The sequence below is a fragment of the Odocoileus virginianus genome, chromosome 27 (genome assembly GCF_023699985.2).
Source record: "Odocoileus virginianus isolate 20LAN1187 ecotype Illinois chromosome 27, Ovbor_1.2, whole genome shotgun sequence".
Classification (NCBI taxonomy): domain Eukaryota; kingdom Metazoa; phylum Chordata; class Mammalia; order Artiodactyla; family Cervidae; genus Odocoileus; species Odocoileus virginianus.
In genome coordinates this window covers 30,665,994-30,683,473 of record NC_069700.1, presented here as the reverse complement: position 1 = coordinate 30,683,473, position 17,480 = coordinate 30,665,994, and the positions used below count along the sequence as shown (strand labels likewise).

Below are 17,480 nucleotides of genomic sequence, written 5' to 3'. Positions count from 1 at the left end.
CGTCCTCCACTCACCCCAACAGCATCCTTTCAGTAGCCATGGGTTGGACATTTACTACACCTCAAGGTATGCTCGGAGAAGGCACTGGAGACCCGCTCCGGTACTCTTGCCTGGAGAATCCCAGGGACAGGGGAGCCTGGTAGACTGCAGTCCATGAGGTCGCTAAGAGTCAGACACAACTGAGGAATTCACTTTCACTTTTCACTTTCATGCATTGGAGAAGGAAATGGCAGCCCACTCCAGTGTTCTTGCCTGGAGTCGCAGGGATGGGGTAGCCTGGTGGGCTTCTGTCTCTGGGGTCGCACAGAGTCAGACACGACTGAAGCAACTCAGCAGCAGCAGCAGGGTATGCTCTGGGAGGCATAAAGGTGTGAAAACATCCCCTGGAGCCCCTCACTGGGTTGTCATCCCCTTGCAAAGATGGCCAAAGCCTGTGGGGTTTGGGGCTCTAAGGTCCCCTAGAGAGCAAGAAACCAAGTGTATAGAGGCAGAGGGTCAAAGAGACTTGAATTGGACCCAAGGGGCCCCTTTCTCTTTCTTCGCCCCAGGGTGCCACCGTGTCCCTCTCGGAGACTGTGCAGAAATGGCGAGAGTACCGACGCCAGTGCCAGCACTTCCTGACCGAGACCCCGCCCCCAGCCACAGGTGAGATCAGGCGGGGCCCCCACCCAGCCAGCTCCCCAGAGCCTTTGGAGGCCCCCCAAGCTGGCTTGGCATCCCTTGCCTCTCTAGGACCCACATCTACCCTATGCCTTGGGGTGTAGCCTTGTAGCTGCTATACCCTCCTCGCCGGGGCCCCTGGGAGCTGACACTGGGCCATTTGTTCTGTGTCCTCAGCGCTTCCCGACTTGTGCCCGGGCTGGAGGCCCAACTCACGTACTTACAGTAATGAACATTTAGGGGGTTCGTTTGGGATGTGTTAAAGAATAGAGGGTTGAAGCCAGACAGGCCTCTGTTCCTGACCTGCCGGCCTGATCCAGTCACCTGAGGAAGCGATCTTGGGCTGGAGAGGTAGTGAGGTACCATCGCGGTCATAGGAGGTGTGGGATTTCAGAAAAGGCCATGAAGATTGTTTATTAAGCACTTACTGTGCTCTGATATCTATGCTGCCTACGCCATTTGTCCCTGCACAGCCCTGCGGGCTGGGAAATCAACCCCGTTTTACAGATGAGAAAAACAGAGTCCTTAAGTCCTTGGCTCCAAGTCCCGCTGCTGCTAAGTGGTGCCTGGGCAGGGAGCTTTCTGCTGGGTAGCCTCCCCAGTGGAGAGGGGGAAAGCGGAAAGCACCCCAGCCAGGCTCGGACTCAGACGCCTTCCCCCTGCCCCAGACCTCTTCTGCAACCGGACCTTCGATGACTATGCCTGCTGGCCGGATGGGTCCCCAGGCTCCTTCGTGAACGTCAGCTGCCCCTGGTACCTACCCTGGGCCAACAGTGGTGAGTCCCCTTCCCCACATGGACCTCCCCTCCCCGGTGTCCAGGAGGCTAGGGTGGGGGTGGAGTTGGCATAGGGTGCTTGCTGCTTCCTTTCCACTGAGACACAGCCTCCCCACTCCTGGAGGTTTTTAGGCTTCCTCGTGGTGGTCTGCCTACCTTTCCTTGGGAGTGGGGAGCGGTAGGGGGTGGTATCAGGTATAACCTGGGCCTGAGGCTTATACTGGCAAGTGTCTATAGGGAAAACATGGGGTCTGACTTAAGAAAGAAATGTGAGCACCCCCTTGCATCTAATAATCAGGAAAGGAATCAGGCAGGAACAGTTCCTGGGGACTTGGGGTGGGGTGGTTTGAGGTGTCATTGCTGTGTGTGTGTACATGCACCCACTTCCCTGGTGGCTCAGATGGTAAACAATCTGCCTGCAATGCAGGAGACGCAGTTTCAGTCCCTGGGTTGGGAAGATCCCCTGGAGAAGGAAATGGCAATCCACTCCTGTCTTCTCACCTGGAAAATCCCATGGACAGAGGGGCCTGGCAGGCTACAGTTCATGGAGTTGCAAAGAGTCGGACATGACCGAGTGACTAACGCTTACGTGGTCGTGCCCTGGAGCCACCACCTGACTTCTCAAGGGGTTCACTGCTCAGAGGAGCCCAGGCAGCGGTGATAGGCCTTAGTGGAATTGTCCTCCAGCCCTCCCCCCTCACTCCTGGCTGTAGGGGACACCTTGTGGTGGGAAGGGTGTAGGTGAGAGGGGCTTTGGGGTGCAGAGAGCTACAGAGACTGCACAGGGAGCTCTGACTGGAGGGGGAGACCGTGTGGCCCCCTGCCCACCCGTGTGTCCCAGGAGACAGGCACCCTTGCCTCAGAGAGCTCACAGTCTCAGGAAGGGAGAAAAGATCCTGTCTTATAATAATGATGCTGATTCAGTGCCTGCTATGTGCACCATCCGGCCCTAAAAAGCAAGCATTCATGTAATCTTTGCAACAACCCCGCAGTATGCTTGTAATACAGATAGGGGAACTGAGTCCCCAGAAAGTTCACGCTGCTCACTGCAGATGATGTGGTCGATGGCAGGGCCAGGATTTGAAGGCAGCCTGTACTGTTAATGACAGTGCATCGAAGGGGCCTGAGACCGAGCAAAAACTGGCCCAGAAGCAGGTGTGAGAGGGAGGTCATGCTGTGGGAAGCCAGTGGGCTTCCTGGAGGAGGCAGCTGCTTAGTGGAACTTCAGGGCACTTGGCAGGGCCTGGCGTCAGCTTCAGCTCAGAACATGGGATGGAGGTCAGACAAAGCCCCGGCTGGAGTCCTGAGGACTCCCTCTGCTGCTGTCCCCTCCTGGTACGCCCACCCCACCCCGAGGTGCATGCTGAGGCAGGCAGCTGGGTGAGGCAGAGCGCCCAGTGCCCTTCATGCAGCTCTTCCACAGCCTCTGTAAGCACTTTATGTGCCTACGCTCATTTAATCCTCACAACCACCTTTCGGGGCTCCGAGTACTCCAAGAATACCTTGTCTAGTACTCCGATGACCCTCCCCTCTTACAGAGGAGGAAACTGAGGCCCAGAGATGCTAAATGACTTTTCCTAGCTCTCACAGTGAGTGAATAGCAGAGCCATGAATCGGCCCAGGAGTCTGGTTCAGATTAAGCGTGTGTCATTTCTGCACCAGGCTTCCTCCAGTGCATGAGCACGTGTGTGCTCCTGTGCACGGCGGTCTGGGCATGGAGACAGGGGAGCGACCTGGGCCTCTGTTGGCTGGACCACCCCAAGGGAGGGCAGTGAGTGTTGGCCTTCTCCCTGGAAATGAAATCTTATGATTCTACCTCACACTGTTGCAGGTGGCTGTGTGAGCTTGACTGAACTTCTAGACCTCTCTGTGCCTCTGGACATCATGTAGGAGGGGGGATATAGCCAGGTGATGGGGGTGTTGGGAGGATTTCAAATTCCCCAAAAATGGTTTCTGTGAACTTTTTCCACCCACCTGACTTGTCTTCCCTGCTTCCCTCAATACACACAGGTTCCCAGCTCCCCCAAGGTTTGGGACTGGCTGGCTGGCTGGCCCTCTAGACCCCGGGGAGCCAGGCGCAGGACAGGGCCCATCACTCAGCTCTAAGGCACCACCAGCTCTGCCTGCTGCTCGTGGCTCCATCCATCACCTTTAATTTTATTTGAGCAGGAAATAGGTCCTGGTGGTGCCCATTTATGAGTGAACATGGTTTTATTGCTTTCTCCATGAAGATAACAGCCGCTGCACAGGCCCCCTGCCAGCTTCCACCCCCCGCTCCCCGCCTCACTCCCTTTTTTGACCAAGCTAGCTTGCTCCTTTTTTTGACACTTGGGATCACAGAGTCTGCCTCCCTTTCCCCTCTCTCTGAGTCAGGGACCCACAGAGATACCCACCCTGGGCTCCTGCACCATGATTGCTGTCTCTGGCCTGTCCTGGCTGTCCCCTTGGCAGAAGCTGGCACCAGGGGCTTCCCTCACCCCCTCCCAGGGCAGGGGGGGGAGGAAGGGGAAAATTCTGAGACTTTCTTGGGCTAATCAAGGGAGTGCCCTAACTGAAAATGTCATAGTGGGAATTAGGAGTGTGAAGAAGAAAGAGGGACAGGTCTTGGTCAATGTCCTGGGAGAAAACGCACTCAGCTAGGAATCTCAAAAGAACCTGATGGAGGGACCACTTCAGAGGTTGGTCTGGGTTAACCTGGTGGCTCAGCGGTAAAGAATCTGCCTGTAATGCAGGAGACACAGGTTCAATCCCTGGATCAGAAAGATCCCCTGGCGGAGGGCATGGCAGTCCACTCCAGTATTCTTGCCTAGGAAACCCCATGGACAGAGGAGCCTGGCAGGCTATACAGTTCATGGTGTTGCAGAGTCAGGCACAACTTAGCGATTAAGCAACAATAAGGTACATAAAGCATCAAGGACTATAAGAGTGGGAAAGCTTTAGTATCCCTAGGTCCCAGTAGGGCAGGAACAGGGCTGTGGTGCCCTCATGAGAGCTGGAGGTCATGGTGATGGAGAGGGCACCAGTAGGACAGGGCCATGGTCGCAGAGGGGCAAAAACCACTGCCAGAACCTCAGAATCAAGGCAAAAAGGCAGCAAGGGAGAAATACCCCAGCCTGTCTTTCCAACTGTACTACCTCCTGCCCATGCCTCCCATTAGCTAAACCCAGCAGAGGGCCGGGAGCTCAAGTGATATTGTCCATAGGGGTCAGCCTTCTGGGGCGCAGGGCAGGGCAGAGGAATGAATGACTCGAGAAAGAATTAAATTCGAAACACTTACCCAGGGCAGGTCTGTGTTAAGAGCTGGGGATGTCAGTGAGACCTTAGAGGTGTGTGAGTGTGTGGGCTTTGGGGAAAAGGGGCGACTTTCCCACGGGGCTTGAAGAGGTTGCTCGGGAGCCTGGGAAGTGGTGTCAAGGGAGGTCAGAGCCACCTCTTCTGCCTGGGATGTGGCATTAGGAAGGCTTCCAGAGGGAGATGTCATTGGGACCAGGCCTTAAAGAACAGGTGGATGGAGAGGGAGGAGGGGCAGGAGGGCCCTCCAGGGAGGAGGATGTCCAGGCACCAGCTTGGAGACAGGGCCGGGCCTCAGAACTGTACAGCATCCCAGGGGTGCCAGCCGAGTCCTTGAACGCTGACCCCTCTAATTTAGAACCGGGGATTACAGAGAGGGTGGGGGCAGGTGAGTCAGGGAAGGAAGGGCTTCAGAGGAGATGCCTGTGTCCACAAGATTTTCTCTCTGGAAACCAAGAGGCTAGAGTGGTGTCCAAGAGCCTGCTGCCACCTGAGGACCCTCCAGCAACCTCACTTCCTGGCCAACAGCTGAGCTGCTCCTTGCAAATCATTCCAGTCTCATTAGCTGCACCCTCTCCTGATCCCTACCTGTTTGTGAGCTTGGTTCTAATTATAGGCGAGTCATAAAATGCTTTAAAAATAGCCTATAACTCACAATTCTTGGTAACTCTGACAGGTGCCTCCCTGGAGGAGCTTTCACAGCAGGCCGGGGTTGCGAAGGAAGCCGAGGCCCCCTGCTGGTCCTGGAGGGATTTCAGCTGCGGCTGGGTCCTAAGTTCCAGCCCAGCCCCAGGGAAGTGCGCTCTTTTGAGGAATTGGGGCTGGGGTGGGGGTTGGGCAGGAGCAGTTCTTTCACTGTGACTGTGTTCTGAAGGTCAGCCAGGCACCCAGGTGGCGCTAGTGGTAAAGAATCCACCTGTCAATGCAGGAAACGCAAGAGACCTGGGTTTGACCCTGGGTCAGGAAGATCCCTTGGAGAAGGAAATGGCAACCCACTCTTGTATTCTTGCCCGGAAAGTTCCACGGACAGAGGAGCCTGGCGGGCTATAGTCCACGGGGTTGCAAAGAGTTGGACATGACTGAGCGCACACACACACACACACACACACACACACACAGGTACCAGGCACTTCACATGCTTTCACTTCTAGTCTTCAAACTCCCGACCTGGGAAGTTATCATGGTTTCCATTTTACAGATGAGGAAACTGAGACCCAGGGAGGTCTGCCCCAGGTCTCATAGCTGGTTGAGGGCAGAACCAGGATTTGAGCTTGGGGTCTTCCTCTAGTCCTTGATGTGAGACACAGCCCCTCACCCAGAGTCCTAGCCAGCGCCTTTAGTTCCCGCCCTGGCTTTGACCCTCATTCCTGCACTTGGGGGAGGTCCTGTGACTGCCCTCTTTGAATCTTGGCATCTTGGCCTGGGAGATGGGGGCCCAAGAGTCCGTGCTGGCTGCTGCTGTTGCCAGGGTGCAGGAGCTAATGGATTCATGAGCGCCTCTCCACAGCCCTGAGTGCCTGCGTCCACGTGGAAGGGCGGCTGTTAGCTTGATTACTGACGCCGCTGCAGTTTCCGGGAGGGGAAGTGTTTAATTGGGGGTTTTATTTCCAGCACCAGGGTCTGACTTAATGAAATATTCCCTAGGCCTCCTGGCTCATGGCCGGCTGCCTCCTGGTGTTGACAAGACCAGAGCCAAGCTTCTGGTTATAATATACCAGTAGCTCCCGGGCCAGATAAGGCTGGCCTGATAAGCTGGGCTGGGCCCTGACCCACCCCATCTCCAGCCAAGATGGGCGCCTGGGGACCACAGCCGGGCCAGGAACAGTCCTGGCTTTTAATATTTGCTGCTAATGAAGGGTAATTGACAGACGCATTTGCATAGGCTTACTGAGCTTTGCAGGGATGCTGCGATCCTTTGACACTGTGCCAGTAACACACACATCTGTGCACAAACCACCTCCCCACCACCTCCCCATCCTCCCAGCTCACCCTGAGAAGAGAGCCCAGGAATGGCAGGGTGCAGGGGGCCCACGCTGTCAAGACAACCTGCTGGGAAGATGCTGAATGTTGGTGAATCCAGGCCCAGAGGAAGGGTGGCGAAATGGCACATGGCCATGGTGGACTGTTAGCAGAGAGTTTGGGTATGACTTTTGGCCTTTTGGCCTCTAGGGGCAGAGGGCTGGGGGCTGTGATCCTGATTCTGCCACTCCCTGGCTGGATGATCTTGGGCAAGTCACTTGGCCTCTTAGAGGCTCAGTTTCTCCATCTGTAAAATGGGATTCTTGACACCTAACCTTGTAAGTTAGTTGTGATGTCCACAGGTGTCAGGCATATAGCAGGTCCTCAAAACCCATTTCTATGAGAGTGCAGCCTGCAGAGAGGGCTTGAGAGAGGAAGGAAAGCATCCATTTGTGTGCCTCCTGGCTGCGAGACCCTGTGCTTCTGTGGCGAGTTGAGTGTTATTAGGGTCACACTGCTGCAGGCTGCATCCTGGGTCAGTGGCACTTCACTGGTTTGGGCTCAGTTGCTGGGTCCTCTCCCTTCCCTGGCCCCTCTGCCTCCTCACTGCTCCCCACTTCCTCCCATCTAAACGGGCTTCCAGAAAAGGCTCTGACACCAGTCTCACACCTGGTGGAATCAGCCCAGATCTTCATCACTGCTCTGGGGTCATTACCCCTGAAGACTGGTGTTGCTGTCATGTCAAATGACAACCCCTGGGGAAGAATTCTAGGCACTCACACAGCAGATCAAAGAGACATCCGGGGGCTCATCCAGTTGCTTAAAGTCAGACCTGGTGCCTCCCTTCTCTGCCTTTGTCCTTTTTTGATTTTGTTCATCCTTGTGTCGGGGGCTTCTCCTGCTGAGGGAAATCTCACCATTAGATTTTCCAGGCTTTTGTTTCTGGAAGCAAAAAGAGACTTCCCCAGGGAAGTCTTTTAAAATGCAGGTTCTTCTAGAAGCTGTGATGCCAAAAGCTGACTTAGCCCCACGGTATTAGCAGATAACTTCTGTCTCCTGAATCGGGACCCTGCTCAAGGTCTCTGAAGAGCAGTGGGAGAAAGGAGAGAGTGAGCTGTAAGCTGGGGACTGGCTCAGGGGACCAGAGTCCCACTGACAGGCCCTGAAGGTGTCTGACTGTATAGGCGGAGGGTTGCCCCAGCCCTTAAAACGAAGATGTCAGGCATTTGACAGCAGTGGGTGGGTTGACGGTTTGTGAACTAGGAAATGCAGCCCCGGCCTCGATGGCACATCCCTCCTGGGCCCTGGCGGGTGGACCTGGGCTGGCGCCGCTGCTGAAAGACATGCGTGTTAATGAGCCCCTTTTGCAGACCTGTCCTCGCTGCTGCCTCTCCACCTGGAAACTTCTGAGCAGCCTCTGCCAGCCAGGGCCTCCCTCTCTCCCTCACACTGAGCCTTCTTCCCACACCTGGGGAATCTGGTCTTTAAAATCTTTTTTCCTTTAGAATTAAAATATAGATATGTATTTATTTATCTTTGGCTGCGTTGAGTCCTAGTTGTGGCGCATGGACTCAGTAGTTGTGGTCCAGAGGCTTGGTTGCTCCCCGGCATGTGGGATCTTCCTGGACCAGGGGTCGAACCCGTGTCCCCTGCATTGGTAGGCGGATTCTTAACCGCTGGACCACCAGGGAAGTCCCTAGCATTTTTTAAGTCTTTTAAAACTCGTCCTGGTCCCCAGTCCCCTCCTTGACCCCCCTCCCCCCACCCCGGTGGTAAATCTCTCCCCACTTTTGTCCCTGGTCTCCTGGCCCTGGGGTCAGACTTATGTTTCCTCCCAGACACAAGTAAGCCCCTCTCACTGTGACCTCACTGCAAACTTGGGGCCACCAGTCACCACGCTCCCTGGATGGTGGACAGTGAGGCCCAGCAGGGCAGTTGCCCCAGCACCTGATGCCCAGGCAGGGTGTGAGGGCCACAGGGACACCCTGTCCCCAGTTCTGCTGGGCCTGTGTGTGACCTGTCTTCTTTGCGTTGATGTTATTCCTTTCTAAGCACTTCTTCTTTCTGTGAGTCTTGATTCTCTGAAGTCAGGCTCTGTGCTTCCTTCCTCCCTCAGACAGGGAGCTCCTGGTGGACGGGGGCTGGATGCCCCCCCACTCACACTGGGAGATCTCCGAGGACAGCCTCCGTCTCCGGCTACTTGGAGTTACTTGAAGGGAGGACCCAGTTTTCCCCCTCTTTGAACAGAGGGTCTCTCAGCATCTCTAAGGGTCTCTAAGGTCTCTAAGGGTCTCTAAGCCAGTCTCTGCCATTGGCTATGTATTCCTTTTAAATCAGGTGATCTTTGACAATAGGACTGGGTCTCCTCCATCAGATTAGAACTTCCTGAGGACAGGGCTGTTTCTCCCCTCAGACTGGCTCTCCCAGAGGGCAGGGCTGTGTCTCTTTCTTTCTCTTGGGAGCTCTGTGCCCCCTTTATAGCTGAGGTCTACTTTGCCCAAGGAGGTGGCCCTGAGTTCCAAGAATTAGAAATCGCAGGGGTGGCTGTGGGTCTGCCAGGGCCACTACTCTTCACCAAACCTTGTCTGAGTGAGATTTGAGGCAGAAACATAGAAATGGTGTGTTCAGTCACTCGGTCATGTCCGACTCTTTGCAACCCCGTGGATGCAACCTGCCAGGCCTCCCTGTCCATCACCAACTCCAGGGGTTTACTCAAACTTCTGTCCATTGAGTTGGTGATGCCATCCAACTATCTCATCCTCTGTCATCCTCTTCTCCTCCCACCTTCAGTCTTTCCCAATATCAGGGTCTTTTCCAATGAGTCAGTTCTTCGCATCAGGTGGCCTAAGTGTTGGAGTTTCAGCTTCAGTATCAGTCCTTCCAATGAATATTCAGGATTGATTTCCTTTGGGATAGACTGGTTGGATCTCCTTGCAGTCCAAGGAACTCTCTAGAATCTTCTCCAATACCACAGTTCGAAAGCATCAATTCTTTGGTGCTCAGCTTTCTTTATAGTCCAACTCTCACATCCATACATGACCACTGGAAAAACCATAGCTTTGACTAGATGGACCTTTGTTGGCAAAGTAATGTATCTGCATTTTATTAAGCTGTCTAGGTTGGTCATAACTTTTCTTCCAAGAAGCTAGTGTCTTTTAATTTCATGGCTGCAGTCACCACTTGCAGTTATTTTGGAGCCCAAAAAAACAAAGTCAGCCACTGTTTCCCCATATATTTGCCATGAAGTGATGGGACCGGATGCCATGATCTTAGTTTTCTGAATATTGAGCTTTAAGCCAACTTTTTCACTCTCCTCTTTCACTTTCATCAAGAGGCTCTTTAGTTATTCACTTTCTGCCACAAGGGTGGTGTCATCTGCATATCTGAGGTTATTGATATTTCTCCCGGCAATTTTGATTCCAGCTTGTGCTTCATCCAGCCCAGCGTTTCTCATGATGTACTCTGCATATACATTAAATAAGCAGGCTGTAAATATACAGCCTTGACGTACTCCTTTTCCTATTTGGAACCAGTCTGTTGTTCACTGCCCAGTTGTAACTGTTGCTTCTTGACCTGCATACAGATTTCTCAGGAGGCAGGTCAGGTGGTCTGTTATTCCCATCTCTTAAAGAATTTTCCACAGTTTATTGTGATGCAGACAGTCAAAGGCTTTGGCATAGTCAACAAAGCAGAAGTTGATATTTTTCTGGAACTCTCTTGCTTTATTGATGATCCAACAGATGTTGGCAATTTGATCTCTGGTTCCTCTGCCTTGGAAATGGTGTGGCCTTATCTCAAAAGTGTGGGTTCGTCAAACTGCATTCCAGGGTGGCTAAGAGGAAAGGCTGAGGCGGGGCCTGGGCAGGTCCCCTTTGTGACCTTTGCTGTTCCTGGGTGAAACGGACACGTGGCAGGAGAGGAAGACCCGAGCATGTGTGTGTGTGTGTGTGTGTGTGTGTGTGTAGAGTGGTCACAGGGCCGACCCCCGGGTGGGGAGGGTGCGAGGCAGGTGGCCGTGGGCCGAGGCTCACCCTGTGCCTCCGCCCCAGTGCTGCAGGGTCACGTCTACCGGTTCTGCACCGCGGACGGCCTGTGGCTGCACAAGGACAACTCAAGCCTGCCCTGGAGGGACCTGTCCGAGTGTGAGGATTCCAAGCGAGGGGACCGCGTGAGTTTAGGAGGTGGGGAGGGGGTAGCAGGGGCCCATCGTGGGAGCAGGGGCCCGGGCCATCTCCGGGTAGGTCTGTCTCCACCTGCCCATCCCCCTGCTTCTGGGGCTTTGCTCACCACTCCTTCTGGACACAGGTGGTGTGTGTTCACTTCTTTGGCCTCAGAACAAGGTCCTAGAAATCCGGGGACTGTCACCATAGGTGATTCCCTTCCTCAGTTCCGGGACCCCAGTGGGGCTGAGTCTCCCCTGTTCCCTGGGACAGCAGGCTGTGGGAGAGGAGGGTCTGTACACCGTGTCCCCGTGTGTCCACAGAGCTCCCCGGAGCGGCGGCTCCTGTCTCTTTACGTCATCTACACGGTGGGCTATGCGCTCTCCTTCTCCGCGCTGGTCGTCGCCTCGGCCATCCTCCTGGGCTTCAGGTAAGGGGGCCGCTTCCGCCTGACCCATTGCTCTGTCCCCATATGGGGGTGGGAGCACCAAACTGAAGCGACAGCATAGCAGAATCCTCTCCTAAGAGATGTTCAGAGAGGCCACACCGTAGACTGTGAGGCTGAAAACACAGCCCACAGCACTGTACTTAGGCAAATCTGTATCGTGTACACGTGTGCATGCAATGCTGCAAAAAAGGAAAAGCAAACAAATGCACACATGCCACACGCCTTCGTGGCGGATGATGGGAGGAGGTCCTCTCCTGTGAGCCTATGTCTCAAATGATCAGGAGTTCAGTATGATTTTAGGAGACCTCAGGGGGTTAGCAATTCTGCTCTCTTTGGAGTTTGTCAGCTCCCTTGGAAAATTTCCTCCCCAAGTCTACCCATTCCTTTCAGAGTACCAGGCCCTTCCCACGCCCTGTGCACTAATGGCGGAGGGCCAGGAGGGCCAGGTTCACGGGCAGGAGGAATTCGAGGGCTGGGAACTCAGGACAGCAGCCAGCAGGAGCAGGAGAGGTGACATTCCTCCTGCATCCCCATGGCTTCTGGCACAGTCAGGGCTGGGCACACAGTCAGTGCTCCATAAATACATTCACTCAAGAATATTCTCCCCTTTTGTTAGGAAACGTTTAGAGATCTGAAAAAATACAGTGTCTGGGACTATAATCACCTGTGCACACACCCTCCGAAGCCCAGGAACTAGAGCCCAATGGCAAGGTTAAGATTCTCAGGATCACCCTTCCTCCCCACCAGAGGGAACTCCTCTGGGGCCGCTTATAATTCTGATGCCTCTCTCTATTCTTTTATTGCATTTCTAAGTATCTATAAAACCATATAGCATGGGTCTTGCATGTCTTTAATGGCCTGTTGGGCATACTTTTCAGCAGTGTTATTTTTGGCCTGATGTTGTATCTTTTTGAGGTTCATTCACAAATGATACAGGTGGTTCTGTTTCATTCATTTGAACCATCACTCCATTGTATGATATATTGCAGTTTATTTGTTGTCCTTTTACTGGACATTTGAGGCTTTTCTCTCTTTTTTCTTAGTTATAAACATTGCTAAGATGAGCATGCTTACCCATGACCCCTTGTACGCTGCTCCAGGGGCACATGCCTCTGAGTAGAAGTACCTGGTCTGAATACGACGTGCTGTTGCAAATGTATTAGGTGTTGTGAAGTTGTTTTCCTAAGTGGTCAGGCCCATTTGCCCTCTTACTGATAATATATGAAAGTTCCCTTGGCTTAACATCCTCACCAATATTTCCTATTTTCAGACTTAATTGTTGCTAATCTGAAGTATGTGAAGTATCTCATTATGATTTTAATTTGCATATCACTGATTCCTAGAGAGATCTAGCAGACTTTTTATGTTTCATTCTGTGAATTGTTTGTTCAAATCCTTGGCTTACTTTTTTATTGGCTGATTTGGCTTTTTCTTTTGATTTTAGCCATTCCTTATATATTCTGGATAGTAATCCAGGATATATCCTCTCAGCCTGTGGTTTATTTTTTCACTTACTGTATGGTGCCTTAATAATTTTAATGGAATGGAATATACCAATGTATCTGATTCTATTGATAAACAAAAGTCTTAATTTTAACAGAATGAAATATATCAATGTATCTGATTCTGTTGATAAACACAATTTATCAGTGTTATCAATTAATAAAAATTCATTTTCCCAATTGATAAAAAAATTGATCAAATTTTTTTCCCCCAAAGGCCAGATTTCTTTATGGTCTTCAGAAATCTTTTCTTATCCTAGCATCATAAGTTTTACACGTCCTTTATGGCTCTTTGGTGAACCTGTAATTTATTTTTGTCTATAGTGAAAGTAAGAGATTTAATTTCATTTTTCCACATATGCATATAGTTAATTGCATCAGGACCACTTATGGGTAGCCCCCTTTCCACCCCTGGTTTCTGCTGTGCAGCAAGCCTTATACACCTGGGTGGGTCCCTATCATCTGAATTGTTTTCCATTGGTCTACTTGCCTGTCCCTTTGTTGATAATCACAGTGCCTTAACTACTTAGATTCATCAGAAAATCTTGATTTTCTTACAGTTGGAGCCCCTACATTGTTTCTTTAGGAGTGTCTGTACTATTCTTGCGGAGAAGGCAATGGCACCCCACTCCAGTACTCTTGCCTGGAAAATACCATGGACGGAGGAGCCTGGTAGGCTGCAGTCCATGGGTTCGCTAACAGTCGGACACGACTGAGCTACTTCACTTTCACTTTTCACTTTCATGCATTGGAGAAGGCAGTGGCAACCCACTCCAGTGTTCTTGCCTGGAGAATCCCAGGGACGGAGGAGCCAGGTGGGCTTCCGTCTATGGAGTCGCACAGATTCGGACACGACTGAAGTGACTTAGCAACAGCCGCAGCAGTAGTACTATTCTTGGCCCTTGGCTCTTCTTTTTAAAAAAAATTATTTATTTTTGCCATACTGCATACCATGTGGGATCTTAGTTTCCCCAACCAGGGATTGAATGTGCATCCCCTGCATTTGAACCATAGAGTCTTAATCACTGGACTGTCAGGAAAGTCCCCTTGGCTCTTCATTATAAGGTTTTTTTTTAACTTTTCATTTTATATTGGAGTATAATTGATTAACAGAATTTATTTACAAAAGAGAAAGAGACTCACAGACTTAGAGAACTTATGGTTATCAGGGAGCTGGGGAGGGATAGTTAGGGAGTTTGGGATTGATACACACTGCTATATTTAAAATGGATAACTGGGACTTCCTTGGTGGTCCAGTGGTTAAGACTCCATTCTTCTAATGCAGGGGGCCCTGGTTTGATCCCTGGTTGAGGGATTAAGATCCTACATACTGCACATCATGGCCAGAAAAATAAAAATTAAACAAAATGGATATCCAACAAGGACATGAAACTCTGTTCAATATTCTATAACAACCTAATTGGGAAAAGAACTTGAAAAAGAATAGATACATGAAGTGCATAGCTGAATCACTTTGTTCTTCTTTATAAGTTTTTTTAAAACTTCCATCAAAAGAAAAACCAACACTGTTGGAATTTTTATTAGAGTGAATTGAATTTATTGGTTAATGTGAAGAGAAGCAACACTTTCAAGGTAGTGTCTCTATCCATGAATCTGGTGACTCTTTTCTTAATTTGAGTCTTCTTTAATTATTTTAAGCAAGCTTTACCTGTATTCTCCATAGAAACTGTGCCATCTTCTGTTATACTTATTTCCAGGTACTAATTAAAAATAATGCAAATGAATTTTTAAATTTACTTTTTAATTGTTTACTCCTGATGTACATAAACATACATATCAGCAACCATATTGAATGAACTCTGATTAGTTCTAGTACTTTATGTGTTGATTCTCTTGCATTTCCTGTGAAGGTCATCTATAAACAGTGACAATTTTGTGTCTTTATTTCCAGTTCTTATCCATTATTCCCCTTGCCTTCTTACAGGGGCCAGGATTTGTAGTACAAAGTTGAGTAGATGTGATATAAGTAGATCTTACAGCTAGATAATCCTTATTTTGTTCCTGATTTAAAGGGAATCTTCTTAAAATTTCTCAGTTAAGAATGAAGTTGGCTCCTTGTTTGGCTGGACAGCCCTTATTAGGTAAAGAAATGTCCTCATATTTTCAGTTTGTTTTTACACGAAAGGATATTGAAGTTGTATCCAGTACTTTTTGAATTCCTGCCATGTGCTTAGCCCCAATCTGTCACTGTAAGGCAGCCTGGAGGCATGTTAGACATAGGCTGTCATCAGGAAGCCAAGCAAGTCCCCAGTGGGGAAAGTGGTCTTCACACAGATCACTTGGGTTACACGTGATTTTGTAGAAGGGAAGATGATGCAGAGAAAAGGATAGAATGTAGATGGGATGTGGGGTGGCAGTCACCACACAGCTAAAGGCTTCATGGACAGGCGGGACATGAAAGCCAAAGGATTTTCAAGATTATGGGAAACAAGGGCATCTTGGAGGAAGAAAGACAGGAGCATAGTCCCGGGGACAGACACTTGCCTGAGAACCAGGGCTTGTGGAGCAGAATTGTTGGTCATTGTGCCAGGGAAGGCCCTGCTTTCTCCCACAGACATCTGCACTGTACCAGGAACTACATCCATCTGAACCTCTTTGCATCCTTCATCCTCCGAGCACTGTCTGTCTTCATCAAGGATGCGGTCCTCAAGTGGATGTACAGCACGGCCGCCCAGCAGCATCAGTGGGACGGGCTCCTCTCCTACCAGGTGTGTGGTGTGTCCAGGGAGGGCTCAGGGAGGGTGGATGGTCTGTGAAGGGCAGGCTTCCCTACCCCACCCAGGCCTGACGCAAAGGAAGGCAAGAACTGCCCCACCCTGGTCGTCAGGAAGCCCTCAGTCTGATGGAGAGAGGCCATCCACTATGGGAAGCCCCCAGTCTGATAGGAGAGGCTGTCCACCCTGAGGAGCCCGCAGTCTGATGGGGGAGGCTGTCCACTCTGCACAGTCCCCCAGTCCAGTCTGATGGGAGAGGCAGTGGGGAGCTTCCAGTCTGAGGAGGGAGAGACTGCCCTGCCCAGGGAGAGTACTGTCTGACTCCGGGGAGTGGTTTTTTGGAGACAGACCTGGGTTTGAATTCCAGTTCTACCACTTACTCATTTGCAGGCACAAGTTATTTACATCTCTGAACTTCAGTTTTTTCAGCCATATGGGGGTAATTAGTTTCATTCCTCCAGGATAGTGAGGACCCCATGAGCTAGATAGAGCAGGTCAAGGTCTTAGCGCTAGCCCGGGCGGGAAGGTGTCAGCTGTGTCATCCTGTGTTCGCTCTGGCAGGATAGCAGCTGGGGCGGGACCGGGAGGGGGGTCAAGAGAGGCAGGGGCAGAGCTGTTGTGCCCTGGGGACCCTTCCTGTGCCCCCAGGAGTCTCTGGGCTGTCGCCTGGTGTTCCTGCTCATGCAGTACTGCGTGGCGGCCAACTACTACTGGCTCCTGGTGGAGGGGGTGTACCTGTACACGCTGCTGGCCCTGTCCGTCTTCTCCGAGCAGCGCGCCTTCAGGCTGTACCTGAGCATTGGCTGGGGTAAGGCCCACCGCCCGTCATCTCACCCCTACCCCGACTGAGCGCAGCGGGGGGAGACCCTGATCCCTCTTGGAGCTGCTGCCTTCAGGCTACACAGGGGGCCAGCCTGGTACTCAGAACACACGGCTGGGCCAAGGGGTGGGGCCACCTTGGAGAACCCCGTCCTGGGCACAGGACTCGCTGCCGATGGGACTGTCAAGGCACTGTCCAGCCTCCCTGCCTTTGCGTGACTCTCCCCCCTTAAAGGAAGCAGAGGCTTTTGCCTCTCTGGCCAAATGCATGACATACACCATTGGCAGTCATGGTACCAGTCTTAAAGATCCTGGCCCCTAAGACCCTTGGGGGACAGAGCCCCACACCCAGTCCTGGACACCTCAGCCCTGAGGGAAGTGAACAGTCCTGGGTCCCTGGGTATGGGGCCGAGGGGCATGGCTCTGTCACACGATGATGAAGAAGAGGAGAGCTGAGTGAGGGGATGGGAGAGGGTCAGCCAGAAGCCAGCTGAGCAAAAGGGTGGACCCCGGAAGTGCCTGGAGCCCAGCTGGAAATGTTCTGGCCAAAAAAGTTTGCCGAGAACCACTGTGTCTTTTTTTTTTGCTGGAACATTTCTGGTTGTGCTTCTGCCTCTCTCCACATGGGATTCCAGTGAGAATGGCGTGGGGGTGGGGCAGGGGCTGTGGCACCCATCCTGGAAGCACCCCCTACCAGCCTCCACCCCCGACCTCCACCTCTACCCCAGAAACAGATGCATCAGCACTTCCTCTGGAGGGGCCCACGGGCACCCACCTGGGATGGAGCCAGGAGCCGGCAGTCTCTGGGCCTCTCACACCGTAATGGGACCCACTCTCTTCCCATTTCCATGCTCCCCCCTTAAATCCCCCCCTTTCCCAGACTGGCTGTTTCCCCTGAGCCCCTGCCAGGCTGAGCCTGGTCCTGCCCGCCTCCTTGGGAAGTGCCCTGGGTTCCTGGCCCCTGGGTCTGGGCTCTGTCTGGTCCCCTCCGCTGCCCTGCTCCCACCCTCACACTTCAGCCCTTGTTGATGATGCTCTTTGGCTACTTCGTTCCATAGGCCCTGCTGCAGAAGAGCATCTGAGAAGGGGCTTTCATGTGATCAGTGTCCTGAGGGCGAGGCAGTAGAGAG

The 17,480-nt window shown here is 52.0% G+C and overlaps 1 protein-coding gene across 1 annotated transcript in view; it reads left to right on the top strand.

Annotated features, from left to right (window-relative positions):
* The window catches only part of GLP1R (glucagon like peptide 1 receptor), a 39,584-nt gene that overhangs the window by 7,990 nt on the left and 14,114 nt on the right, over nucleotides 1-17,480 (top strand). Inside the window, exons 2-7 of the mRNA XM_070456506.1 lie at nucleotides 549-645; nucleotides 1,329-1,436; nucleotides 10,736-10,854; nucleotides 11,170-11,276; nucleotides 15,372-15,525; nucleotides 16,180-16,339. Coding sequence (XP_070312607.1) covers nucleotides 549-645; nucleotides 1,329-1,436; nucleotides 10,736-10,854; nucleotides 11,170-11,276; nucleotides 15,372-15,525; nucleotides 16,180-16,339 — 745 coding nt within the window. The remainder of the gene's footprint in view (nucleotides 1-548; nucleotides 646-1,328; nucleotides 1,437-10,735; nucleotides 10,855-11,169; nucleotides 11,277-15,371; nucleotides 15,526-16,179; nucleotides 16,340-17,480) is intronic.